General features: G+C 47.8%; 1 protein-coding gene across 1 annotated transcript; it reads right to left on the bottom strand.

The window, feature by feature from the left end:
* On the bottom strand, nucleotides 1-27291 carry LOC125637918 (uncharacterized). The gene is given in 9 exon segments (XM_075129077.1): nucleotides 1-8486; nucleotides 9089-9178; nucleotides 11498-11611; nucleotides 12543-12669; nucleotides 14124-14270; nucleotides 16628-18144; nucleotides 18726-18815; nucleotides 24578-24691; nucleotides 25878-27291. Coding segments are annotated over 9 exon segments (3768 nt in total). The 5' UTR covers nucleotides 26005-27291; the 3' UTR covers nucleotides 1-7044.
* Nucleotides 27292-27922: the final 631 nt, after the last annotated feature.

Raw genomic sequence — 27922 nt, forward strand, 5'->3', positions numbered from 1 at the left:
TAACCAGACTCACTGATTTTATTGATTGGAAATGGTCAGTATAATTGTGACTTTAACCATGGTTCCATCTGGAATATTGAACAGCTGTTATCGAATATGGAGATTCTCAAACCCTTCAATCCAAACACACTGGATTTGATGAAACAATATTACAAGTTAACTGCAAGTTAAAACTACAGAGAATTTTTTAAGTGATTACAAGTAATGAGGGATTGTTCATGGGATTGTTAATAAAGAAAAATTCAGAGAGGCCTGTGACTCGTCCCTGACTTTTATAAAAATATCCATGATAAAAAGGGAAGGGACTGGGCAGCTGTGGAGTGGCTTGGAGCTCTTGGGGCCCCTACTACCAGTGGGGGTTCAGCTCTCCAGGGTCCTCCTGCCACCAGCAGTGGAGAGAAGCTGCAGGGTCCTCCTGCCCCCTCTCCAGCAGTGGGGAGCAGGGAATCCCCCTGCCATCGCTGCAGGGGGGAGCTGTGGGGGTGCACATGCCCCCCAAGTGGGTCAGGAGCTGCAGGGATTCCCCTGTGCCACACAGTGGCCAGAAGCTGCAGGGTACCCCCTGGCCTGCGGCAGCAGCTACAAACTGTGGGATACTCTGCTGCCCATGGTGGCAGAGAGCTTGGGGGCCCACTGACTCAGGCAGTGGGTGTACCTCACAGCTCCCTGCTGCTATGGGAGGCAGTGGGACCCTGCAGCTCCCAGATGCCAGGGCTGAAGTCATGGAGGTCTTTGGAAGTCACGGATTCTTTGAATTTTGCAACTTCTGTGGGGAAAAAAAACATAGCCTTAGTTATAAGAAAATAAAAGGTAAAACACAACTAATAACTATACAAGCTAAATGAATTCAAAGCAGACGTCTCTCACTGCATGCTGTATTAGTTTTATTGGCTGGAATCCTGTCAGCTAGGGACCCTCCCCAAGTGCAGTGTTACTTTCCTGGTCTTTCAGGTGGTGTTGATGCCATGAGCAGAGAGAGGGAGGAAACTTGGGGGCACCTCTTCCTTATAGTTAATTCTCTTCTGCATGAATCATCTCCAACTGAATTTCAGTATCCATCGCCCTTTTCAAGAATGTAACCCTGATGTATACAGGAGACAGAAAAGTCCAGATTCTGCAGACCTTACACACCTTTTATCATCTAATTATGCACACGACTGTTTAGCTGGCGGCAGACCATAGCAGACAAGTAGCATAAAAACCAGATACATGTACACTAACTGTACCTAGCACACAGTTCATATTTGGCAAACCTTGAAAGAATACATCTTGCATCTGACAGATTCTGCATATATTATGAACAAAGGTTAGAGCAATTTAACTACTAGTACATTTGTACAATAAAGCTTAGCATGAGCACAAAGTATTCTGGGAGATTTTAACTAATTCAGTGCTCTAACACCCCCATTTTTTGAATACAGATAATGATTTAAAGCAGATTACAACTGAGCTGAACTGCAGCTGGCATAACCAGCTCCAGCAAGAAAGGCAAGATGGCTGCTTCTCCCCCCACATCATCTCCCGAGAGGGACTGGAACATGGCACAGTCGGCACTGCAGGGCCACACATACACGCACACACAGAATCTTTCCGACGGCTATTTCTCTTGTATTATTTTATTCCCTCCAGGAATGCTGACACAACCGTGACACAAAGTCCCATCTCCTCATTGCCCTCCGACAGAGAGGCATGGCCACGGACTTCCCCACCTGAGGAACGGGGAGACACTGGCCCGCTACTGTGGCTCAGTTTGACCTGTGAATGTTGCTGGGGCTGGTCTCTCTCTCCTCAAACAATGCTCTCTGAGCTGCCTGTTCCCACGCAGGATCCCACCTCTGTCCCTGTCCCATGACCGCTGGATGTTTCATACCCATGTCACACTCTGGGCTGGGATTGCAACTCCACAAGTTGTTCACAGAAAACACAGACAGCAAGCTGAGTCTCAGCCTGCAAAGGGGAGCAAAGTTGCCCAGAGATTTTTCCTGCACTCCTTGCCACTTTGTGTCAAGGCTGAGATCCAGGTACATCTCAGTGTTAGGGGTAATCTACATTAGAAGTGCTATAGCTCCCACTAGTGCTCAAGACCCCAAGCTAGAATTCAAGATGCTCAAGCCAATGGGAAAGAGCTCACCTGTGGCTGGGAACGGTGGGGTACCCCTGTTGCCCATGGCAGCGGAGAGCTTGGGGGGCTACTGACTCAGGCGGAGGGGGTACCTCACAGCTCCCTGCCACTACGGCAGGCAGTGGGACCCTTCAAATGCCAGGGTTGAAGTCACGGAGATCTTTGGAAGTCACGGATCCCGTGACTTCCACAACCTCTGTGACAAAACCGTAGCCGTAGCTATAAGAAAATAAAAGGTAAAACACAACTAATAACTAACATATCTAGCTAAATGGATTCAAGCAGAAGTCTCTCACCACACGCTGTATTAGTTTTATTGGCAGGAATCCCTTCAGTTAGGGACCCTCCCCAAGTGAGGTGTTACTTTCTTTGTCTTTCAGGTGTCATTGATGCCATGAGCAGAGAGAAAGAGAAGACTATTTGGGGGCACCTCTTCCCCTTTCTTATAGTTCATTCTCTTGTGAAAGAATCATCCCCTGCTGAGTTTTTAGGACACACAAGATTTGTCTGGACAGGAACCTTAAGCTGTTCCTTTGTTACAATGCAGATTTATCAATCTTAAAGCAGATTACAATTAAGCTGAACTGCAGCTGGCATAACCAGCTCCAGAAAGAAAGGCAAGATGGCTGCTTCTCCCCAATATCATCTCCCAAGAGTGACTGGAACATGGCAAAGTCAGCAGTGCAGGGAAGATTGTAGGTCTTCGCTTACACACATGGGAGGCAGCCATTTCAGACTCATAATTCTATTATATTATTTTATTCCCTCCAGGAATGATGACACAGCAGTGACACAAAGTCCCATCTCATCATCGCCCCCCGACAGAGAGGCATGGCCACAGATTTCCCCACTTGAGGAATGGGGAGACACTGGCCCAGTACTGCTGCTCAGTTTGATCTGTGGATGTTGCTGGGACTGATTTCTCTCCCTCTCTATTTAGGAGTCCCTCTCTTTCTCCTCAAACAGTGCTGTCTGGGCTGCCTGTTCCCACGCAGGATCCCATCTCTGTTCCTGCCCCATGACCCCTGGCTATTTCATACCCTGTCACACTCTGGACTGGGACTGCAACTCCACAAGTTGTTTATAGAAAACACCTACAACAAGTGCCAAACCTGAGTCCCAGCCTGCAAAGTGAAGCAAAGTTGCCCACAGAGTTTCCTGCATTCCTGGCCACTTGGTGTCAAGGCTGAGCTCCAGGTACATCTCAGTGTTAGGACTAATCTACACTAGAAGTGCTACATCTCCCAATAGTGTTCAAGACACCAAGCTAGCATTCAAGATGCTCAAAGCCGATGGGGGAGAGAGAGCTCACCTGTCAGCATAACATCTGAGACAAAGGGAGAGGCGAAAGCTCTCCCACCAACATAGCTCAGTCTACACCAGAGCTTAGGTTGGTATATTTTACATCTCTCAGGGATGTGGATGAGTGTTTTGGTAAGTGATAAAGTCTAGTGTAGACAAGCCCTGGGTGGCACTAAAGTGCCACATAAGCATCCAGGGATACAAATTCGAATTATAAAAAAAAAAAAAGGCATAACAGGAAGTAACTGACATCTCTCATCCCTGCTGTGATAAATGAAGGGGGTGGGGAGTAGCTCCATTTTATGGACACCCGCCCAGCCAGTTAGCTATAAAGTCCCTCTTGGTGGCTGTTCTCTGCTTGCTTTACCTGCAAAGGGTTAACAAAGTCCCCCAGGAAAAGGAAAGGGAGTGGGCACATGACCAAAAGAGCCAATGGGAAGGCTATAACTTAAACTCATAGATATTAAGATCAGAAGGGACCATTATGATCATCTAGTCTGACCTCCTGCACAATGCAGGCCACAGAATCCCACCCAGGCACGCACTCCTGCAATAAACCCCTCACCTATGTCTGAGCTATTGAAGTTCTCAAATCATGGTTTAAAGACTTCAAGGTGCAGAGAATACTCCAGCAAGTGATCTGTGCACCATGCTGCAGGGGAAGGCGAAACCCCCCCCCAGGCCTCTTCCAATTTGCCCTGAAGGAAAAATTCCTTCCCGACCCCAAATATGGAGCATGTGGGCAAGATTCACCAGCCAGATACCCAGGAAAGAATTCTCTGTAGTAACTCAGATCCTATCCCATCACAGGCCATTGGGCCTATTTACCATGAATAATTAAAGATCAATTAATTGTCAAAATCATGTTATCCCATCATACCATCTCCTCCATAAAATTATCGAGTTTAATCTTGAAGCCAGATTTTTTAAAATGGGGGAAAAAACTTCCCCTTTGTCTCTGTTGTTGTTCTCCAGGAAAGAGGGGACAGGGAGCAGTGATCCTATGAGAAACATTAAGCCAGGTATGATCATAGATCATCAAATCATACCTAGAACGACTGATTTGGAACCCCCAAATGTGTAAGTAGATCAGGAATGTTTAGAAAGACACAATTAGGTTTATTTCCGTTTATTTCTTATGGCTAGTGGACTCCTCTGTGCTGACCCCAGATACTTTTGTTTGGTTGTAACCTTTAAGCTGAACCCCCAAGAAAGCTATTTTGGGTGCTTATTTTTTGGAATTGCTCTTTTAAAATCTAGCAAAAGCCTAAATTCCAGATCTTTGTTCTTTCTTTTTGTTTTTAATAAAATTTACCTTTTTAAAGAACAGGATTGGATTTTTGGTGTCCTACGAGGTTTGTGCATATGTTGTTTAATTAGCTGGGGGCAACAGCTAATTTCCTGTGTTTTCTTTCTCAGCTCCTCCCTGGAGGAGGGAGTGAAAGGGCTTAAGGGTACCCCACAGAAAGGACTTCCCAAGTGTTCCTTCCTGAGTTCCAAGGGCTTTGCATTTGAGTGGTGGCAGCATCTACCCGTCCAAGGTCAGAGAGAAGCTGTAACCTTGAGAGTTTAATACAAGCAAGGAGTGGCAAGTATTAACGTTTTGAATCCTTGCAGGCCCCCACCTTCTGCACTCAAAGTGCCAGAGTGGGAATCAGCCTTGACACCTGCCCATGCCCTTTTTTCTGGTGTATGACTTCTGATGGCACAATGAATTAGATGTTGGGTAAGTAATGTAGACACTCTAATCATGACAGCAGCATCCATAGAGGTCAAGCATTTGCATCTTCCATCAATATGATAAAGACGGCAGTCCATAACCAAACAACATGCTGTTTGTTCTTGAGCCCCACAGGAACAGGATGGGGAGCTCGAGAAGCCTCAATGGGTAGAGATGTAAGTTAAAGCACCTGTCACCACAATGTATCCTGTTGTAATGAAGAAGGATCTTTCACGAGAAATCTGATGAGGTTCAATAAGGATAAGTGCAGCGTCCTGCACTTAGGACGGAAGAACCCAATGCACAGCTACATACTAGGGACCGAATGGTTAGGCAGCAGTTCTGCGGAAAAGGACCTAGGGGTGACAGTGGACGAGAAGCTGGATATGAGTCAGCAGTGTGCCCTTGTTGCCAAGAAGGCCAATGGCATTTTGGGATGTATAAGTAGGGGCATAGCGAGCAGATCGAGGGACGTGATCGTTCCCCTCTATTCGACATTGGTGAGGCCTCATCTGGAGTACTGTGTCCAGTTTTGGGCCCCACACTACAAGGAGGATGTGGAAAAATTGGAGAGAGTCCAGCGAAGGGCAACAAAAATGATTAGGGGTCTGGAACACATGAGTTATGAGGAGAGGCTGAGGGAACTGGGATTGTTTAGTCTGCAGAAGAGAAGAATGAGGGGGGATTTGATAGCTGCTTTCAACTACCTGAGAGGTGGTTCCAGAGAGGATGGTTGTAAACTATTCTCAGTGGTAGAAGAGGACAGGACAAGGAGTAATGGTCTCAAGTTGCAGTGGGGAAGGTTTAGGTTGGATATTAGGAAAAACTTTTTTCACTAGGAGGGTGGTGAAACACTGGAATGCGTTACCTAGGGAGGTGGTAGAATCTCCTTCCTTAGAAGTTTTTAAGGTCAGGCTTGACAAAGCCCTGGCTGGGATGATTTAATTGGGGATTGGTCCTGCTTTGAGCAGGGGGTTGGACTGGATGACCTCCTGAGGTCCCTTCCAACCCTGATATTCTATGATTCTATGATTCACTTAATATGGTTATTCCGAGAAGGACATGAGAGCTGATTCGGAGAGAGCAGGGGATGGAAATCTGACTTATCTATCCACCAAGAAATGCAGCATCAAACCAAAGTACAGTCCCACACCACCTGTTGGCACTGTTCCTTAGAAATGTTGTCTCTGATACATTGTCTGACAGGCTATTTCAGAAAAGGGGTATCTTGACTTTAGCTGTATCATCATTGAGTGACCTGGAAACTCCACTCTCCAAACCTCAGGTCCTAGCTGGTATTGCTTGTCTGGCAATTAGGTATGAAGACAGAGCCCTGGCTGCATTGTGCATGAAGCCAACTACTAAGACAGCTTGATTCATAATTTTCTCTCAAAGCCAAATAAAAACACCCTTCCTTTTGATTCAGTACTATGAGGGGCACAGAGGAGGTGTCACAGCCTTTCATTAACTAAAGAGACAAAAGCTCCTTTTCAGTCTCTGCCAGAATCTTTGCCAATTTTTCCAAACCCAAAAATCCCAGAAGAAATGAAACAATTAATTTGATTTGTGGAGTGTGAGAGGATGGGAGCTGCAGTGAGCAAACAGCCTAGGATAAACCAGGACCTCTAAAGTGCAGTCTTGGCTCCAGTCATCTCTCTCTTAGCTGCAGCCCATAATGCCCACAATGGAATGTTTCGGTACCTCTAGGGTTAAATGCTTCCATCTCCAAAACTACACAAAATAATTTTAACAAACCCAGCACCTAAATTTCTGTCTGCTTACTGAAGAGGTGGGAACATTTCAGAGTGGGAGCAAGTTCTCCCACTTTTACAGACTTTGGGAACGGGTGAAGTAAGAAATTGAAGAGGTTCCCTCCATCAAACACAAGGGTCAAGAGTCTCTAATCTGAGTGGCTGCTCTGGTGTTTAGTAAGATATGATGAGCGAGCAAAACGCTTCCCACACTGAGTGCAGGAATATGGTCGTTCTCCTGAGTGAGTTCTCTGATGCTGAGTAAGAGATGATGAGCGAGCAAAGTGCTTCCCACACTGAATGCAGGAATATGGTCGCTCTCCTGAATGGATTTTCAGATGTTCAGTGAGAGATGATGAGTGAGCAAAGCACTTCCCACACTGCGTGCAGGGATAGGGTCGCTCTCCTGAATGGATTCTCAGGTGGTTGGTAAGGCCTGACAGTTGGGTGAAACTTTTCCCACACTCAGTGCAGCAATAGGGTTTCTCTCCAGTGTGGATTCTCTGGTGGCGAGTGAGATGATGCATATAGACAAAGCCTTTTCCACAGTCAGTGCAGCGATGGAGTTTCCCAGTGTGCACTCTCTGATGTTTAGAGAGACTGTCTGGATGACGGAATACTTTCCCACACTCAACACAGCGATGGAGTCTCCCCGTAATATGGGTTTCCTGGTGTCTCCTGAGACTTTGAAGGAGACTGAATTTTTTCCCACACTCAGCACAGCAATGGGGCTGCTCCCCAGTGTGGATCCTCTGATGTCTGATCAGATGTTCTCGTAGGCAAAATTTTTTTCCACACTCATGGCACAAGAAGGGTCTCTCTTCACTGTGGATTTTCTGGTGCCGAGTAAGATTTGATGTAAGTTTGAAGCCTTTCCCACACTGGCTACAGCGATGGGGTCTCTTTTCTGAGTGGATTCTCTGGTGATTACGAAATGTTGACGAATCCATAAATTGCTTTCCACACTCAGCGCAGGCATAGGGTCTCTCTCCTGAGTGGACTCTCTTGTGGATGGTAAAAGCTGATAAGTATAAGAATCTTTTTCCGCACTCACCACAATGATAGGGTCTCTCTCCAGTGTGGATTCTCTGGTGGGCAGTGAGCAGTGATAACTGGTTGAATATCTTCCCACATTCAGAACAGGGATGGTCTCTCTTCTTTCTGTGAGCTTTCCCATGTGCTTTGAACTCCTTCTTTCTCCTAAAGCTTTCCCCACACTCACTACAGTGATACAGTTCCTGTCTCTTATGAACCATCCAGTGGTGGCTTATCAGGTCTCTTTGCACCTTGAATTCTTCTCTGCATACACGACAGGTAAACAGGCTCTTTCTGGGCTCAGCTTTAACCTCTGCAGGAGGCTTTCGATATGGCCTGGATCTCCTCTGATGGCCTCTTGAGGTTGCCGGCTCATTCCTGATCAGCTTTTTCTTCTGCCTTTGTGGCCTGCCCTGCCTCTTGTGGTGTCTTCCCCGCTCAGATTTCTTGGAATGGTTCTTCCCTGATGTCCCTGGGAAGGGCCTGAGTGACTCCAGGGTGCCAGGCCCTTCCTCAGGAGTCTGCCCCTCAGCTCTGCTCAGGGTCCTTGCCCCTGCTTGGTGCGGAAGAGAGTACAGATGTTATTTCTTGTGCTGCTCACAAAGGGAAACCACTAATATTCCCAGCAGGGGGATGTGCCTGAGTCAGCCTCATGCCCCTCCCCTCAGAGCAGGGCTGGCTATTGGCAGTTGAGTGCAAGAGGCCACACTCTCTGGGGCCCCAGTGCTGGGGGAAGGAGGAGAAGGTCAGTGTCCCATAGGCCCTGCTAATAGTCCTCCAAGTCAACGTGAAAATCAGCCCCCACAATCCTCTCTCTACACTGAGGCCCATTTCACTGGGGAGAACAGCATCACCACACACCAGCACTGAGGACCCCTCTCCCGAGGGACACACACGGAACACTCACACTATGATGGGATCCCAACGGCTCCGTGTTCTATGGAAAATGGGGGAGGGGGAAGAGACTGGGGGAATCTGCGTAAGGGGAGAGATGGGGTTTCTAGGCGGCTGTCTGGGTGAGGAGCTGTAGCACTTCTCATGTTTGGGCTTCAATCCGTATTGTAATGCTCTGGGAGGGGAGAGTTTGCAGCTGATGGACGATTCCTGAAATGAGCTCTCTGGCTCCCACTGATGGAAAGGGCAGAGCTGCTTCCCTACCTGCTCCAGGGGAAGAGCTCTGTGTGAGGAAGAAGCCCAAGGAGCTCTCAATTGCTGACCAGTCCCAGGTCTCTTCTGCATCTGGAAAATCTGCACCAAGACAAGAAGTCTTTGGTTGACATCATATGAACTGAATGATTATCACTGAAAGAAGCCCTTTACCCTGCACGGTAAATTACTCATTTATGGTCACTGTTGGACAGTGGGTTCCACAATGCACAAGAGGGGAAGCTATTTGCGTCTCAACAGTTACTTTGTACTGTGGTAGCACAACTGAGATCATGGTTCCATAGTACCAGGTGCTACACAAAAAAACAGAGAGATCGCCCTGATGTTGAAGAACTTATACACTAAATACACAAAGGGTGGGAGAGAACCTTAGCCAAAGGAGTAATTTGCTGTTGTAATAATTGGGCCCACAAATTTTACCCTAATTGGCCATTTAATTGTAAAAACTGTGAGAAAATCTATAAGTGTTACAATGTCCTACAACAACAAATGTTGATGGGAAAAGGTGAAAAATATAAACAAGATGATGGAATTAGTCCAAACAAAAAAGGCCTATAACGCAATTCAAGGACAGTGTTAAAATGATGGCTGTAAACAAGAGAAGTGTGGAACTGGACATTAACGAACCAAAATGACTGAGTTTAATTTAGGCCTAACTGGCAGAAAAACAATGAGGGGCTGTGCTATTTTGCCTACTAATTCCTTTAAGGGTTTCTCAAAAGAAAACACTTTCAGGGGACAATAAAGGAGCAGAACTGAATGCAACCCTTGCTGACTGAAAAAAACAGCAACAGCAGGAGCGTGCCAACAACTGCTGCAGTGAGCGATACCATCAAGCTGCCGTCCTGATCCTGATTTTGGGACCCCAGATCTTCTTCATCCTAATCCTAAAAGATGTCTTAACAAGACCGGACCAGAGAAAGGGAGCTGGAGGATACTGCCACCGTTACCAGTTCTCGCTAACTCCCCCAAATCACCTGGAATGTGAGATTTTTGTGCCCCTGTCCCTCTTAACTCCCATGAATTCTTTTCATTCCCCATCATATTTCTTCTCTTTCTTATTTTTCTCCCTTTGCCTTCTAATAAGTAAGAGTCTGGCTTAGCTGGCCAAAACTGCCATAGTTTTCAACCTGCTGTAAGCCTGTGATCAAAGAAGCAGCCAAACACATTGTTCAGAACAGACCAACGCTGGTACACGTTTGCCAGGCAGGTCTCCAATTGGCTGATCAGACCATGTGCCGTGCCTGTGTTTCTCCAGCCATGAAGCGGCAAGTAAGAGTAAACCCGAGTCAGAAGCCACATGTTCTATCCATGCTGTTCTTTTCTCTTCCGTCTTGAGTGGGTTTGTCTTTTTTTGTCTCCTAGGAAACGGGATCGAATTTTTATAATATCAACAACAGCTCCAAGAGCTTTGATATTTCAAAAGGACAGTTATTACCATGTTTAATACTATCTAAAAGACTTTCCAACAGAGAACTTTTGTCCAAAGACTCTCTCCAGCTAAAGGGAAAGGCAACAAGGGACACTGTCAAAATAAAAGTATTACGTCATCCCTGACATTTCAAATGCCTTATCTCTTGTTCCTTTTTTTTTTTCCCTGTATCTTTAATAAAAGAATAGAAAAAAAATGTTGTGGTGTTTTCCATGGTACTACGCAGGCTACTGTTTCTATATTCCTGACCCCAAAGCTTATTTAACACTCTTTAATGTTGCCCATGACAGTGTCATGTTAACATCTTTGTCTCTCTAGGCCCATGTAGTCTATATGAATTAATACAACATTGTCCAAGGTCAGCCAGCAGCTCAGTGGCAGAATGAGGAATAGAGTTCAGGTCTCCTCACTCCCACAACATGATGTTGTCTCCCAACTAATCCTGGAGAGTAATAACGAAATCCCTTATTAATGTCAACTGAGAGCCCAAAAAAGTGATGGAACAATGTTAAGTACCTACAAAATTGGGCCTGAACTTGGAACGGAGACACCCAAGTGCTGCTTGGCCAATGATTCAGACAGCCAGGGAAGGGTTACAAACACTTTGATAGACGGGATTAGTACTCAAAATGATGTTGACAAACTGGAGAATTGGTCTGAAATCAACAATGTGAAATTCAAGAAACACAAGTATGAAATAGTTCATTTAGGAAGGAAAAATGAAATGCACAATAGAAAATGGGGAATAACTGCCTTGGCAGCAGTACAGCAGAAAAGAACGTGACGGTTATAGTGGATCACAAATTGAATGGTAGCCGATAATGTGATACTGTTCTAAAAAAGCCTAATATTAGACTAAAAGACTAGCATTCTGAGATCTACTGTCACTTTGGCCAAAACATATCAGGATTCCAGCTGCCTTCAGCTACTTGTTCGATCCCTCCATATGACTTTAACTCCTTCCTCACCTGGGTGGGTACATCTCAGAATGTCCCCATCTTCATCTTCTGTGAGACCCTGAACACATAGATCTTCCCCTCGTTCTATGCTGGAGATCACCACTGGCTTGGGGGTTTTGATTCCTGCTTAGAGAAAAGCATCACCGCTAAGCACTTCTAGGCACAGAAGTGCTGCACTTTCCACAGATGCACATGCAATGTTTGTGCCAATTAGGCTATCAGCTAATTGTGAAGGCTAATAGGCAATTGTTTTCCCTAGAAACATGAACTGCAGCTTATGGTCAACACTCCTGGTAGCCGGCAGTGGTGGGATTGTAAAATTGCTGAGTGGATATTTGGAGGGAGGATCCCAGAGCCTAGGCACCAGCCCGAGAACATCTACAATGCAATTTTTAGCCATACAGTCTGAGTCCCACGTCCTGAGTCAACTGACCCAGGCCAGCCAGAGCAGCATAGATTAACCCAGCATACACCAGCATAGCTGAACCCAGTCTGCCTTTCTCCTTAACTGTGGTGTTGGCTTCATACTGTAGGCTTGAAGAACACACCATTGTTTTCTGCTCATGTGCTCTGTCTGGAAACTACAAGAGCCAGAATTCTCTTGCACTAAACTGTGGAGCCCTAGTGACCATGGGTGGAAGTACATCCTCTTGAACATATGCAGTTCAAAACAGTGTAGTTTTAGACCTTTCAGTCCCAGGATATTAGAGAGATCAGCTGAGTGAGGTAATACCTTTTATTGGACCAACTTCTGTTGGTGAGAGAGAGTTTTCCTTTCCCAGACTGGAAGAAGAGCTCTGTGTGGCTCAAAAGCTTCTCTCTCTCAACAACAGAAATTGGCCCAGTAAAAGATATTACCTCACCCACCTGGTCCCCCCTGGGTGCTCTGCTCAGTTAAACACACCTCTATCCATCCACACCCATGCACCCCTCCTTCCAACCCCATAGACACTGTTCCTCCCAACTATTCATACCAATGCTCCATCTCAGTTACGGTGTCTCTGTGCAGCACCCAGTGCAGTGGGGCCCTGATCTCACAGACACAGCTCCTCACCTAATGAGACCAGAATCTGGTAATTTTCACACATGATGTGTCTGTAAAGTTGCCTTTGCTCCTCGCCCAGCAGGGCCCACTCCGCTGGGGAGAAATACAAGGCCACATCCTCAAACGTCACCGACATCTGAAAGGACAAACAACCCAACTCAGCACGGCAAAGTTTACACACTGGTAGAGGAATAGCTGTTGCAGGTGAGGCAGATGTATCGTGGTCCATGGAACCGGGAGCGCCCTAGGAGGTTTGAAAGTTTGTACCATTATTATGGGTGCGGGTTTGCGCAGCATAAAAAAAGTAATGAAGAGTGTTTTCTACGTCTGTGATTCACTACACAGTGGTGGCTCCGAGAGCTGGGCCCGGCCCGCAGCTGTGGGTGTTGTATCCTGTCACAAAGAGCTGCATCACTTCTGAGGCAGCGTCCTCCTGATCCTCTGTCGTGATGCGACAGGCAGGCCAAACGTCAGTGAGTGTCACAGCAACCTGGAGCACCAGGTCAAAGCCCCACTTACATTTAGCCTGCACACCTGACCCTCTGTCACCATGCTGGGGGGCTGGGCAGACCAAACCTGAATAGCACTACGACCCTTCTAGCCATGAGGCAATGCCCAGAGCAGGGCACTGGGGGCAGGCAGCCCCATAGGACTCTGCTGGAGCCACTACTGCAGGGTGAATTTGGGGCACTGGAGTGGCATTGTGGGGTGTGTGCAGGGTTGGTTCACTCCCCAGGTGCTCCCTCCCTGGGCTTGCCCTCTTTCTTGGGCAGGAATTAGGGTTACAGTGTTGTAGCTGTGTTGGACCCAGGATATTACAGAGACAAGGTGGGGGAGGTAATATCTCTTATTGGACCAACTTTATTTGTTCTTGAGCTACACAGAGCAGGGTCCCAAAGCCCAGGCTCCAGCAGGAGCCCAAATGTTTGCACTGCTATTAAACTGCCCCTAGGCTGAGCTCCATCAGCTGGCACAGCCCGGCTGCAGGTTTCAGTTGCCATCTGCACAGACCCTGGGAGCCTGCAGCTCAAGCAGGAGCAGCCCAGGCTGGTAGCGCTGGAGGCCCCGGGCTGAATCCCCAGCACGCTGCCCGATGGGGCGCTCACAGAAGGAACCTTCCCCCCGCGGTACCCACGGACCCAGCGCAGCCTCCCCCCGCGCTCCCATCGCCGGTGTGTGCAGCGGCCCCGGCCCGGCGCCGAGCCCGGTGTCCCGAGCGGGCCGGTCCCAGCCCCCGTGGCACAGGCCAGAGGAACCGACCGACCGGAGCCGCCCCCCAGCCTCGGCCGGTGCCTGCTCTGCGGGGAGGGGTCAGAACCCGGCAGCCCCCGCAGCACCTCCCCGGGGAAGGGTCCCGCCTGCCCCCGTCAGCGAGCGGGGGCGTCTCGGTCGGGCTCTCGCTGGCTGGGGCGCGGACCCTGCCGGGCTCCGCTGCACAGACCGGCCCCCGGGGGGTGGCTCCGGTCCCAGGCGCGGTTCGGCTCCGGCACCAGCAGCCTCCTCCCCAGGCAGCGATTCGCAGCCTCTGCGGCCGCTTCCCTCCCTCCCTCCGCGGCTGCCTCTGGCGGCGCCTCCCCGGGCCCCGCTCACCGCCCCGCGCGCCGGGGCTGCAGCCTGCAGAGGGGGCTCGCTCCCGCACGCGCCGCTCGGGCCGGGCTCGGCCCCCGGGTCTCCGCGGCGGGCACGAGAAGGTCCCTCCCTTCGCCCGCCCCCTCGCGCAGTCATGCCTGGGCCTGTCTAGGCTGTGGAGGACCCCGAGCTCTGTGGGTTTAACCCTTAATCATCTCGGTCGGGGAAGCGAGTTGCAGGGGGAGCCACTAGGGGAGACGGGGTGAAGTCGCTTCCCTGTGGGTTGGTGGCTCCCATCCCTTGTGCAAAGGCGGGTATTGCACCAATGTTACAGTGGGGGGCTGGGCGCCCTGTGTAGGATGGAAACCACTTCAACCGGGGGGTGCTGCTGCACCTGCACCCCCAGCACCCTGAGTTCCAGGCCCCCTCTTTATTCATCAGGGTGTGAGACCTTTTCAAACATTTCACCAGAATAAATGTGGATTGAGATTCATAACAGTGTCTATCAGTAAATTAATAGATTTAATAATTATTCAAACCTAGAACTGGGATGTGATTGGCTGTAAGTAATAAAATACTTTCATGGCACTTACAGTGCCCTGAAAAGTGAGACAAGGATATGTCATTCCGCAAGCTGAAACTCTGCATCTGGTCTACACTCTGCTAAATATCAGACCCCACTGAGTTTCTATTTTGTATCTGATTTAACAGTAGTCATACCATATGTATGAAAAAAAAATCAACCGAAAGCAATATTCAACCAAATTGTTTCAGACCGACATGTAATGTTTTCACATAAATTATATGGACAGTTACAATTCAAGAAAGCTCCGTGACTAACCTTTCTTGGTCCTTTAGCCATTTTTCCGGTTCTCAATTTGTTTATCTAGAGAACTGTCTTGCAGCAAAAAATAAATAAATAAATAAACAAACAAGGAGTCCTTGCGGCACCTTAGAGACTAGCAAATTTATTTGGGCATAAGCTTTTGTGGGTTATGACCCACTTTATTAGATACATGGAGTGAAAGATACAGTAGGCAGGTATAGACAGCCCATGAAAAGATGGGAGTTGCCTTACCAAGTGGGGGGTCAGTGCTAACGAGGCCAATACAGTCAGGGTGGATGTGGCCCATTCTCAACAGTTGACAAGAAAGTATGATTTCTGTCCATTTATTCTTTTGCATAGAGACTGTCTGGTTTGGACAATGTACATGGCAGAGGGGCATTGCTGGCACCCTGACTGAATTGGCCTCATTAGCACTACAATAAGTAATATTTTTCCTCTGCTGATATTCATACCTTCTTGTCAACTGTTGGGAATGGGCCACATCCGCCCTGACTGTATTGACCTCATTAGCACTGACCCCCCACTTGGTGAGGCAACTCCCATCTTTTCATGTGCTGTCTATTTATACCTGCCTACTGTATCTTTCACTCCATGCATCTGATGAAGCGGATCACAACCCATGAAAGCTTATGCCCAAATAAATTTGTTAGTCTCTAAGGTGCCACAAGGACTCGTGGGTTTTTTGCTGATACAGACTAACACAGCTGCCCCTCTGAAACCTGTCTTGCAGCAGTTACATCTTCACTCTGTTTCAAACTATGAGCACAGTTTAGCTCATATTTGTATTCTCCACATTTAGGAGGCAGAAAATTCCAAATTCCACAGACCTTACACACCTTTACTTATCTAATTATGTACACAACAGTTTAGCTGGCAGTAGACCATAGCACACAAGTAGCATTAGATCAAGGAAACATTTGCACTAACTGTACCTAGCACACAGTTCATATTTGGCAAACCTTAAGAGAGCATACATCTTGCGTCTGACAGACGTCGCATATACAATAAACAAAGATTCGAACAAGTTAACTACTAGTAAATTAGCAAAATAAAGGTTAGCACGAGCAGAGTATTCTGTCAGATTTTTAGTAGTTCAAAGCTCTAACAACCCCATTTCTAGAGTGGGAATAAGTGTTTAGAGAATATTACAACTGAACTGAAATGCAGCTGGCATAACCTGCTCCAAAAAGAAAGGCAGTCACGGATAAAGTCAGCACTGCAGGGAAGATTGCAGGTCTTCACTTACACACATGGCAACGCAGCCATTTCAGACTCATAATTCTATTGTATTATTTTATTCCCTCCAAGAACGATGAGACAACAGTGACAAAGTCACATCTCGTCATCGCCCTCCGACAGAGAGGCATGGCCATGGATTTCCCCACTTGAGAAACAGGGAGACACTGACCTGGTTCTGCTGATCAATTTGTTTTGTGGCTGTTTGATTGATTTGTTTGATTCATGGACTCCAAACTGCAGTCCTGACTCCAATCATCTCTGTCCCAGCTGCAGCCTATAATGCTCACAATGGAATGTTTCGGTACCTCTAGGGTTAAATGCTTCCATCTGCTTCCATCTCCAAAACTACACAAAATAATTTTAACAAACTCAGCACCTAAATTTGTGTCTGCTTACTGAAGAGGTGGGAACATTTCAGAGTGGGAGCAAGTTCTCCCACTTTTACAGACTTTGGGAACGGGTGAAGTAAGAGATTGAAGAGGTTCCCTCCATCGAACACAAGGGTCAGGAGTCTCTATCCTGAGTGGGTGCTCTGGTGTTTAGTAAGATATGATGAGCGAGCAAAGCGCTTCCCACACTGAGTGCAGGAATATGGTCGCTCTCCTGGGTGGGTTCTCTGATGCTGAGTAAGAGATGATGAGCGAGCAAAGTGCTTCCCACACTGAATGCAGGAATATGGTCGCTCTCCTGAATGGATTTTCAGATGCTCAGTGAGAGATGATGAGTGAGCAAAGCGCTTCCCACACTGAGTGCAGGGATAGGGTCGCTCTCCTGAATGGATTCTCAGGTGGTTGGCGAGGCCAGACAATTGGGTGAAACTTTTCCCGCACTCAGTGCAACAATAGGGTTTCTCTCCAGTGTGGATTCTCTGGTGGCGAGTGAGATGTTGTAGACGGACAAAGCCTTTTCCACAGTCAGTGCAGCGATAGAGTTCGCCAGTGTGTACTCGCTTGTGTCTAGTGAGACTGTTTGGATGACCAAATACTTTCCCACACTCAGCACAGCAATGGAATCTCCCCGTACTATGAATTTCCCGGTGTCTCCTGAGACTTTGAAGGAGACTGAATTTTTTCCCACACTCAGCACAGCAATAGGGCTGCTCCCCAGTGTGGATCCTCTGATGTCTGATCAGATGTTCTCGCAGACAAAATGTTTTCCCACACTCATGGCACAAGAAGGGTCTCTCTTCGCTGTGGATTTTCAGGTGTCTAGTAAGACTTGATGTAACTTTGAAGCCTTTCCCACATTGGTTACAGCGATGGGGTCTCTTTTCTGAGTGGATTGCCTGATGATTACGAAATGTTGATGAATCCATAAATCGCTTTCCACACTCAGCGCAGGCATAGGGTCTCTCTCCTGAGTGGACTCTCTTGTGGATATTAAGAGCCGATATATGGAAGAATCTTTTTCCACATTCAGCACAGCAGTAGGGTCTCTCTCCTGTATGTATTCTCTGGTGGGCAGTGAGATGCGATAACTGGTGGAATATCTTCCCACACTCAGAACAGGGATGGTCTCTCTTCTTTCTGTGAGCTTTTCCATGTGCTCTGAACTCCTTCTTTCTCCTAAAGCTCTCCCCACACTCGCTACAGTGATACAGTTCCTGTCTCCTATGAACCATCCAGTGGTGGCTTATCAGGTCTCTCTGCACCTTGAATTCTTCCCTGCACACACGGCAGGTATATAGGCTCTTTTTGGGCTCAGCTTTTCCCTCTGCAGGAGGCTTTAGATTTGGCCTGGATCTCCTCTGATGGCCTCTTCCGGTTCCTGACTCCTTCCTAGTCAGGTGCTTCCTCTGCCTTTGGAGCCTGCACTGTCTCTTGTGGAGCCTTCCCCGCTCAGATTTCTGGGAATGGCTCTCCACTGGTGTTCCTGGGAAAGGCCTGGGTGACTCCAGGTTGCCAGACTCTTCCTCAGGAGTCTGCCCCTCAGCCCTGCTCAGTTTTCTCACCCCTGCTTGGTGGGGAAGAGAATTCAGATGTTATTTCTTGTGCTGCTCAGAAAGGGATACCACTAATATTCCCAGCAGGGGGATGTGCCTAAGGGAGCCCCATGCCTCTCCCCTCAGAGCAGGGCTGGCCATCGGCAGTTCAGTGCAAGAGGCCAATCTCCCAGGGGCCTCAGTGCTGGGGAAGGAGGAAGAGATCAGTGTCTCATAGGCTCTGATAACAGCCCCACAAGCAAACGTGAAAATCGGCACCCACGATTCTCTCCCTAATCTGAGGCCCATCTCAGTGGGGAGAACAGCATCACCACAGACCCAGCACTGACACCCCTCTCCCGAGGGACTCACACTGTGATGGATCCGAATGGCTCCATGTTCTGTGGAAAATGAGGGAGGGGGAGAGACTGGAGGAATCTGCGTAAGGGGAGAGATGGAGTTTCTAGGGGGCTGTCTGGGTGAGGAGCTGTAGTTCTTCTCATGTTTGGGCTTCAATCCGTATTGTAATGCTCTGTGAGGGGAGAGTTTGCAGCTGATGGACGATTCCTGAAATGAGCTCTCCGGCTCCCACTGCTAGAGAGGGCAGGTTCCCTACCTGCTCCAGAGGAATATCTTCGTGTGAGGAAGAAGCCCAAGGAGCTTCCGATTGCTGACCAGTCCCAGGTCTCCACCGTATCTGGAAAATCTGCACCAAGACAAAAGGCCGTTGATTGACATCATATGGACCAAACGAACATCACTGACAGAAGCCCTTTCCCCTGCACTGTAAATTACTCATTTATAGTCACTCTTGGACAGTGGGTTCCACATAGGGTGACCAGATGTCCCGATTTTATAGGGACAGTCCCGATTTTGGGGGCTTTTTCCTATTACCTCCCACCCCTGTCCCGATTTTTTACACTTGCTATCTGGTCATGCTAGTTCCACAACATACAAGAGGAGAAGCTATTTGAGGCTTGACTGTTACTTTGTATTGTGGTAGCACAACTCAGCTTGTGGTTTCATAGCACCAAGTGCTACACAGAGAGATCACCCTGATGTTGAAAAGCTTACATACTAAATACATAAAGGGTGGGAGAGAACCTGAGCCAAAAGAGTAACTTGCTGTTGTAATAATTGGGCCCAAAAATTTACCCTAATTGCCAGTATAACTGTAAAAACTGTGGGAAAGTTTATAAAGTGTTACAATATCCTACAACAATAAATGAAGATGGAAAAGGTGCAAAATATAAACAAGATGACGGAATTAGTCCAAACAAAAGAGGCCTACAATGCAATTCAAGGACAGTGATAAAATGATGGCTGTAAACAAGAGAAGTGCGGAACTGGACATTAACGAACCAAAATGACTGAGTTAGAATTTAGGCCTAACTGGCAGAAAAACAATGAGGGGCTGGGCTATTTTGCCCATTACTTCCTTTTGGGGTTTCTCAAAAGAAAACACTTTCGGGGGGAAATAAAGGAGTGGAACTGAATGCAACCCTTGCTGACTGAAAAAACAGCAACAGCAGGAGCGTGCCAACAACTGCTGTGGTGAGTAATACCATCATGCTGCCACTCCTGATACTCTTTTGGAACGCCAGATCTTCTTCGTCCTAATCCTAAAAAATGTCCTAACAAGACTGGACCAGAGAGAGGGAGCCGGAGGATACTGCCACCGTTACCAGTTCTGGCTAACTCCCCCAAATCACCTGGAATGTGAGATTTTGTCTCCGTCCCGCCTAACCCTCATGAATTATTTTCATTCCCCATCATATTTCTTCTCTTCCTTATTTTTCTCCATTTGCCTTCGAGTAAATAAGAGTCTGCCTTAGCTGGGCAAAAATGCCAGTTTGCCACATTGCTGTAAGCCTGTGATCAAAGAAGCAGCCAAACGCATTGTCCAGAACAGACCAACACGGGACAGGTTTGCCAGGCAGGTCTCCAATTGGCTGATCAGACCGTGTGCCGTGCCTGTGTTTTTCCAGCTGTGAAGTGGCAAGTAAGAGTAAACCCGAGTCAGAAGCCACATGTTCTATCCATGCTGTTCTCTTCTCTTCCCTCATGTGGGTTTGTTCTGTTTTGTCTCCTAGGACACCAATGCGAGGAGCCTAGGTAACAAAATGGAGGAACTAGAGCTACTGGTGCAGGAAGTGAAACCAGATATTATACGGATAACAGAAACAGGGTGGAATAGAAGTCATGACTGGACTACAGGTATTGAAGGGTATGTGCTGTTTAGGAAAGACCAAAATAAAGGTAAAGGTGGTGGAGTAGCATTGTATATCAATGATGAGGTAGAACGTAAAGAAATAAGAAGCGATGGAATGGATAAGACAGAGTCCGTCTGGGCAAAAATCACATTGGGGAAGAAAACTACTAGAGCCTCCCCTGGGATAGTGCTTGGGGTGCGCTATAGACCACCGGGATCTAATTTGGATATGGATAGAGCCCTCTTTAATGTTTTTAATAAAGTAAATACTAATGGAAACTGCGTGATCATGGGACACTTTAACTTCCCAGATATAGACTGGAGGACGAGTGCTAGTAATAATAATAGGGCTCATATTTTCCTAGATGCGATAGCTGATGGAATCCTTCATCAAGTAGTTGCTGAACCGACTAGAGGGGATGCCATTTTAGATTTGGTTTTGGTAAGTAGTGAGGACCTCATAGAAGAAATGGTTGTAGGGGATAATCTTGGTTCAAGTGATCATGAGCTAATTCAGTTTAAACTGAACGGAAGGAGAAACAAAAATAAATCTGCGACTAGGGTTTTTGATTTCAAAAGGGCTGACTTTCAAAAATTAAGGAAATTAGTTAGGGAAGTGGATTGGACTGAAGAATTTATGGATCTAAAGGTAGAGGAGACCTGGGATTACTTTAAGTCAAAGCTGCAGAAGCTATCGGAAGCCTACATCCCAAGAAAGGGGAAAAAATTCATCGGCAGGAGTTGTAGACCAGCTGTATGATTAAGAAAAAGCAGAAAGCATACAGGGAGTGGAAGATGGGAGGGATCAGCAAGGAAAGCTACCTTATTGAGGTCAGAACACGTACGGATAAAGTGAGACATGCTGAAAGTCAAGTAGAGTTGGACCTTGCAAAGGGAATTAAAACCAATAGTAAAAGGTTCTATAGCCATATAAATAAGATGAAAACAAAGAAAGAAGAAGTGGGGCCGCTAAACACTGAGGATGGAGTGGAGGTTAAGGATAATCTAGGCATGGTCCAATATCTAAACAAATACTTTGCCTCAGTCTTTAATAAGGCTAAAGAGGATCTTAGAGATAATGGTAGCATGACAAATGGGAATGAGGATATGGAGGTAGATATTCCATACCTGAGGTAGAAGCGAAACTCAAACAGCTTAATGGGACTAAATCGGGGGGCCCAGATGATCTTCATCCAAGAATATTAAAGGAATTGGCACATGAAATTGCAAGCCCATTAGCAAGAATTTTTAATGAATCTGTAAACGCAGGGTTTGTACCGTATGATTGGAGAATTGCCAACATAGTTCCTATTTTTAAGAAAGGAAAAAAAAGTGATCCGGGTAACTACAGGCCTGTTAGTTTGACATCTGTAGTATGCAAGGTCTTGGAAAAAATTTTGAAGGAGAAAGCACTTAAGGACATTGAGGTCAATGATAAATGGGACAAAATACATGGTTTTACAAAAGGTAGATCTTGCCAAACCAACCTGATCTCCTTCTTTGAGAAAGTAACAGATTTTTTAGACAAAGGAAATGCAGTGGATCTAATTTACCTAGATTTCAGTAAGGTGTTTGATAACGGTGCCACATGGGGAATTATTAAATTGGAAAAGATGGGGATCAATATGAAAATTGAAAGGTGGATAAGGAATTGGTTAACAGGGAGACTACAGCCTGTCATACTGAAAGGTGAACTGTCAGGCTGGAGGGAGGTTACCAGTGGAGTTCCTCAGGGATTGGTTTTGGAACCATTCTTATTTAATCTTTTTATTACTGACCTCAGCACAAAAAGTGGGAGTGTGCTAATAAAGTTTGCAGATGATACAAAGCTGGGAGGTATTGCCAATTTAGAGAAGGACCGGGATATCCTGCAGGAGGGTCTGGATGACCTTGTAAGCTGGAGTAATGGTAATAGGATGAAATTTAATAGTGAGAAGTGTAAGGTCATTCATTTTAGGGATTAATAACAAGAATTTTAGTTATAAGCTGGGGACGCATCAATTAGAAGTAACAGAGGAGGAGAAGAACCTTGGAGTATTGGTTGATCACAGGATGACTATGATCCACCAATGTGATATGGCCGTGAAAAAAGCTAATGCCATCTTGGGATGCATTTGGCGAAGTATTTCCAGTAGGGATAAGGAGGTTTTAGTACCGTTATACAAGGCACTGGTGAGACCTCACCTGGAATTCTGTGTGCAGTTCTGGTCTCCCATGTTTAAGAAGGATGAATTCAAACTGGAACAGGTACAGAGAAGGGCTACTAGGATGATCCTAGGAATGGAAAACTTGTCTTATGAAAGGAGACTCAAGGAGCTTGGCTTGTTTAGCCTAACTAAAAGAAGGTTGAGGGGAGATACGATTGCGCTCTATAAATATATCAGAGGGATAAATACCGGAGAGGGAGAGGAATTATTTAAGCTCAGTACCAATGTGGACACAAGAACAAATGGATATAAACTGTCCATCGGGAAGTTTAGACTTGAAATTAGACAAAGGTTTCTAACCATCAGAGTGGTGAAGTTTTGAAATAGCCTTCCAAGGGAAGCAGTGGGGGCAAAAGACCTATCTGGCTTTAAGATTAAACTCGATAAGTTTATGGAGGAGATGGTATGATGGGATAACATGATTTTGGTAGTTAATTGATCTTTAAATATTCATGGTAAATAGGCCCAATGGCCTGTGATGGGATGGGATCTGAGTTACTACAGAGAATTCTTTCCTGGGTATCTGGCTGGTGAATCTCGCCCACATGCTCAGGGTTCAGCTGATTGCCATATTTGGGGTCGGGAAGGAATTTTCTTCCAAGGCAGATTGGAAGAGGCCCTGGAATCATAGAATATCAGGGTTGGAAAGGACCTCAGGAGGTCATCTAGTCCAACCCCCTGATCAAAGCAGGACCAATCCCCAATTTTTGCCCCGATCCCTAAATGGCCCCCTCAAGGATTGAACTCACAACCCTGGGTTTAGCAGGCCAATGCTCAAACCACTGAGCTATCTCTCCCCCCAAGGTTTATTGCCTTCCTCTGTAGCATGGGGCCATGGGGTCACTTGCAGGAGGATTCTCTGATCCTTGAAGTCTTTAAACCATGATTTGAGGACTTCAATAGCTCAGATATATGTCAGAGGTTTATCAGAAGTGGGTGGGTGAGATTCTGTGGTGTGCATCGTGCAGGAAGTCAGACTAGATGATCATAATAGTCCCTTCTGACCTTAATATCTATGAATCTATGAAATGGGATTGGATTTTAATAATAGCAACAACAGCTCCAGCCCATTTCAACTAGCTGCTTCTCTTTTCCCCAGGAGGACAGTTATTACCGTCTTTAATACCATCGAAAAGACTTTCAAACAGAGGCCTTTTGACTAAAGACTCTCTCCTGCTAAAGGGAAAGGCAACAAGGGACATTGTCAAAATAAAAGTCTTACGTTATACCTAAAATGTCTTAACTCTTTTTCCTTCTTTTTCTGTATACTTAATGAAAGGTTAGAAAGAATTTTTCATGGTGATTTCCATGGTACTGAGCAGACTACTGTCTCTGTATTCCAAGTCCCAAACCTTATTTAACGCTCTTCAATGCTGGCCATAACAGTGTCATGTTAACATCTTTGTCTCTCTGGGCCCATGTAATCTATATGAATTAATACAACATTGTCCAAGGTCTGCCAGCAGTTCAGTGGCAGAATGAGGAATAGAGTCCAGGTCTCCTCATTCCCATAACATGTTGCCTCCGAACCAGTCCTGGAGAATAATAAGAAAATCTCTTATTAATGTCAACAGAGAGCCCAATAAAGTGATGGAACGATGTTGGGTCCCTAGAAAACTGGGCCTGAACTCGGAAGGGAAATTCCCAAGTGCTGCTCAGCCAATGATTCAGACAGCCAGCGAAGGATTAGAAACACTTTGGACAGGATTAGAATTCTAAACAATCTTGACAAACTGGAGAATTGGTCTGAAATCAACACGGTGAAATTGAAGAAACACAAGTTCAAATTAGTTCACCGAAGAAGGAAAAATGAAATGCACAATAGAAAATGGGAGATAACTGGCTTTACAGCAGTACAGCAGAAAAGAATGTGGTGGTTAAAGTGGATCATGCATTGAATGAGAGCTGACAACGTGATACTGTTCTAAGAAAGCCTACCAACAATAGACTAAAAGACTAACAATCGGGGATTTATTGTCACCTGGACCACAATCAGGATTCCAGCTGCCTTCCTTCTATCCCTGCACATCAGTTTAACTCCTTCCTCACCTGGGTGGGTTCCTCTCAGGATGTCCCCATCTTCATCTTCTGTGGGACCTGGCACACACAGATTTTCTCCTCGCTCTATGCTGGAGATCACCACTGGCTTGGGGGTTTGGATTCCTGCTTAGAGAAAATCATCACCGCCCATTAGATCTAAGCTAAGCACTTCCAGCTACACAACTGTTGCACTTTGCACCGCTCCATATGCAATGTTTGTTAATTAGGCAATGAGCTAAATGTGAAGGCTAATAGGCAATTTTTTTCTATGGAAACATGTACTGCAACTTATGGTCAACATTCCTGGTGCCCGGCAGTGGTGGGATATTGAGCTGCAAACAACCTGGCACCTGTGGAAAGGGCAGATGGAGAGGACTGCGATGTCTCAAGGGATTGAGGGGAACAGATGTGACAAATGCTGGATATTTCTCCTTACCCTAGGAGATTTACTCAGTTACTCAGCACCCCCCTTTCTCCTGCAGATATGTTTACATAGGAATAAAACACCTGTAGCTGGCCTGGGCCAGATGACTTGGGTTTGGGCCGTTGGACTGTAAAATTGCAGAGTGGATATTTGGAGGGAGGGTCCCAGAACCCAGGCTCCAACTCGGACATGAACATCTGCGATGCAATTTTTAGCCCCACAACCTGAGCTCTACATCCTGAGTCAACTGACCCAGGCCACCCATAGGTCTTGGGCCTATGCCAGGGGTCTTTTATTCCTGCACAGATGAACCCAGTCTGTCTTTCACCTTAACTATGGCGTTGGCTGGCCTTTCATCCTGTAGACCTAACGAACACACAACCCTTTTCTGCCTATGTGCTCTGTCCGGGGAACTACAAGAGACACAATTCTCTTGCACTAAACTGTGGAGCCCTAGCGACCATGGGTAGAAGTGCATACTCTTGAAGATATGCAGTGTAGTTGTAGCCATATCAGTCCCAGGATATTAGAGAGATCAGCTGAATGAGGTAATATCTTTTATTGGACCAACTTCTGTTGGTGAGAGAGAGTAGTTTTGCTTTCCCAGACCTGAAGAAGAGCTCCGTGTGGCTCAAAAACTTCTCTCTCTCACCAACAGAAGTTGGCCTAATAAAAGATATTGCCTTACCAACCTTGTCTCCCCCTGAAAGGGCTGCTCTGCTCCATTAAACATGCCTCTATCCATCCACACCCATGCACCCCTCCTTCCGACCCCATAGACACCTCTCCACCCAACCACTCACACCAATGCTCCATCTCAGTTAGTGTGTCTCTGTGCAGCACCCAGTGCACTGGGGCCCTGATCTCACAGACACAGCTCCTCACCTAACGAGACCAGAGTCTGGTAATTTTCCCACATGACGTGTTTGTAAAGTTGCCTTTGCTCCTCGCCCAGCAGCGCCCACTCCGCTGGGGAGAAATACAAGGCCACATCCTCAAACGTCAGCAACATCTGAAAGGACAAACAACTCAACTCAGCATGGCAAAGTTTACACACGGGTAGAGGAAGAGCTGTTGCAGGTGAGGCAGACGTACAGTGGTCCACGGATCTGGGAGGGTTCTGGGAGGTTTGAAAGTTTGTACCATTATTATGGGTGCGGGTTTGCGCAGTGTAAAAGAAGTAATAGACAGTGTTTTCCGTGTCTGTGATTCACCACACAGTGGTGGCTCCGGGAGCTAAGCCTGGCCCCCTGCTGTGGGTGTTGTATCCTAGCACAAAGAGTAGCACCACTTCTGAGGCGGCGTCCTCCTGACCCTCTGTCATGATGGGACAGGCAAGCCAAACGTCAGTGAGTGTCGCAGCAACCCGGAGCACCAGGTCACAGCCCCACTTACATTTAGCCGGCACACCTGACCCTCTGTCACCATGCACTGCAGCCCCTCCAGCCATGATGCAATGCCCAGAGCAGGGCATTGGGCCCAGTCAACCCCACAGGACCTTGCTGGAGCCACTATTGCAGGGTGAGAGTGGGGCACTGGAGTGGCATTGTGGGATGAGTACAGGGGTGGTTCACTTCCCAGTCACTCCCTCCTAGGGCCTGCCCTCTTTCTTGGGCGGGAACTAGCGTTCAACATGGCTACAACAGTGTGTCCCAGGATATTACAGAGAAAAGGTGGGGGAGGTAATATCTCCTTCTGGACCAACTTTATTTATTCTTGAGCTACACAGAGCAGGGTCCCAAAGCCCAGGCTCCAGCAGAAGCCCGAATGTCTGCACCACAATTAAACTGCCCCTAGGCTGAGCCCCATCAACTGGCACAGCCCAGCTGCAGGTTTTAGTTGCCCTCTAGACTATCGGTGGGAAAACTGCGTCCTGCAGGCCGGATCTGGCCCATCAGGGTTTTGGATCCGGCCCGCGGTATTGCCCCCATGGTGCTGCAGGCCCCGTGCCACTCTCAGAAGCGGCCAGCACCACGTCCCTGCTGCCCCTGGGGGCGGGGAAGGGGGGGCAGAGGGCTGCGTATGTTGCCCTCACCTCCAGGCACCCCCCGCAGCTCCCATTGGCTGGGAACCGGGAACCGTGCGCGGCCAATGAGAGCTTCGGGGGAGGTACCTGGAGGCGTGTCAAGGGCAGTAAGGGAAGCCCTGTACAAAGCCCTGCCCGCCCCCCGGGACCACGCAGGGACCTGGTTCCGGCCGCTTCCCGGAGCGGCGCGGCATGGGGCCAGGGCAGGCAGGGAGTCTGCCCTGGCCCCGGTGCATGCCGCTGCCACCCCTTAGCCACTTTAGGTAAGCAGCACCAGACTGGAGCCCGAACCCCTCCTGCACCCCACCCCCCAACTCCCTGCCCTGAGCCCCCTGCCAAACCCCACACCCCTCCTGCACCCCTGCCCAGAGCCCCGTCCCGCACTCTGCACCCCAACTCCCTGCCCTGAGCCCCCCATACACCTCACACCCCTCCTCTGCCCCAATCCCTTGCCCTGAGCCGGTTCCTGCACCCCGCACCCCAACCCCCTGCCCTACATACAATTTCCCCACCCAGATGTGGCCCTCGACCCCAAAAGTTTGCCCACTCCTGCTCTAGAGAGACCCTGGGAGCCCCAGCCAGAGAGCTGCAGCTCAAGCAGGAGCAGCCCAGGCTGGTAGCGCTGGAGGCCCCGGGCTGAATCCCCAGCACGCTGCCCGATGGGGCGCTCACAGAAGGAACCTTCCCCCCGCGGTACCCACGGACCCAGCGCAGCCTCCCCCCGCGCTCCCATCGCCGGTGTGTGCAGCGGCCCCGGCCCGGCGCCGAGCCCGGTGTCCCGAGCGGGCCGGTCCCAGCCCCCGTGGCACAGGCCAGAGGAACGGACCGAAGGGACCCGCCCGCGCAGCAGCCTCCTCCCCGGGCAGCGATTCGCAGCCTCCGCGGCCGGTTCCCTCCCTCCGCG

The sequence above is a fragment of the Caretta caretta genome, chromosome 6, assembly GCF_965140235.1.
Source record: "Caretta caretta isolate rCarCar2 chromosome 6, rCarCar1.hap1, whole genome shotgun sequence".
Lineage (NCBI taxonomy): Eukaryota > Metazoa > Chordata > Testudines > Cheloniidae > Caretta > Caretta caretta.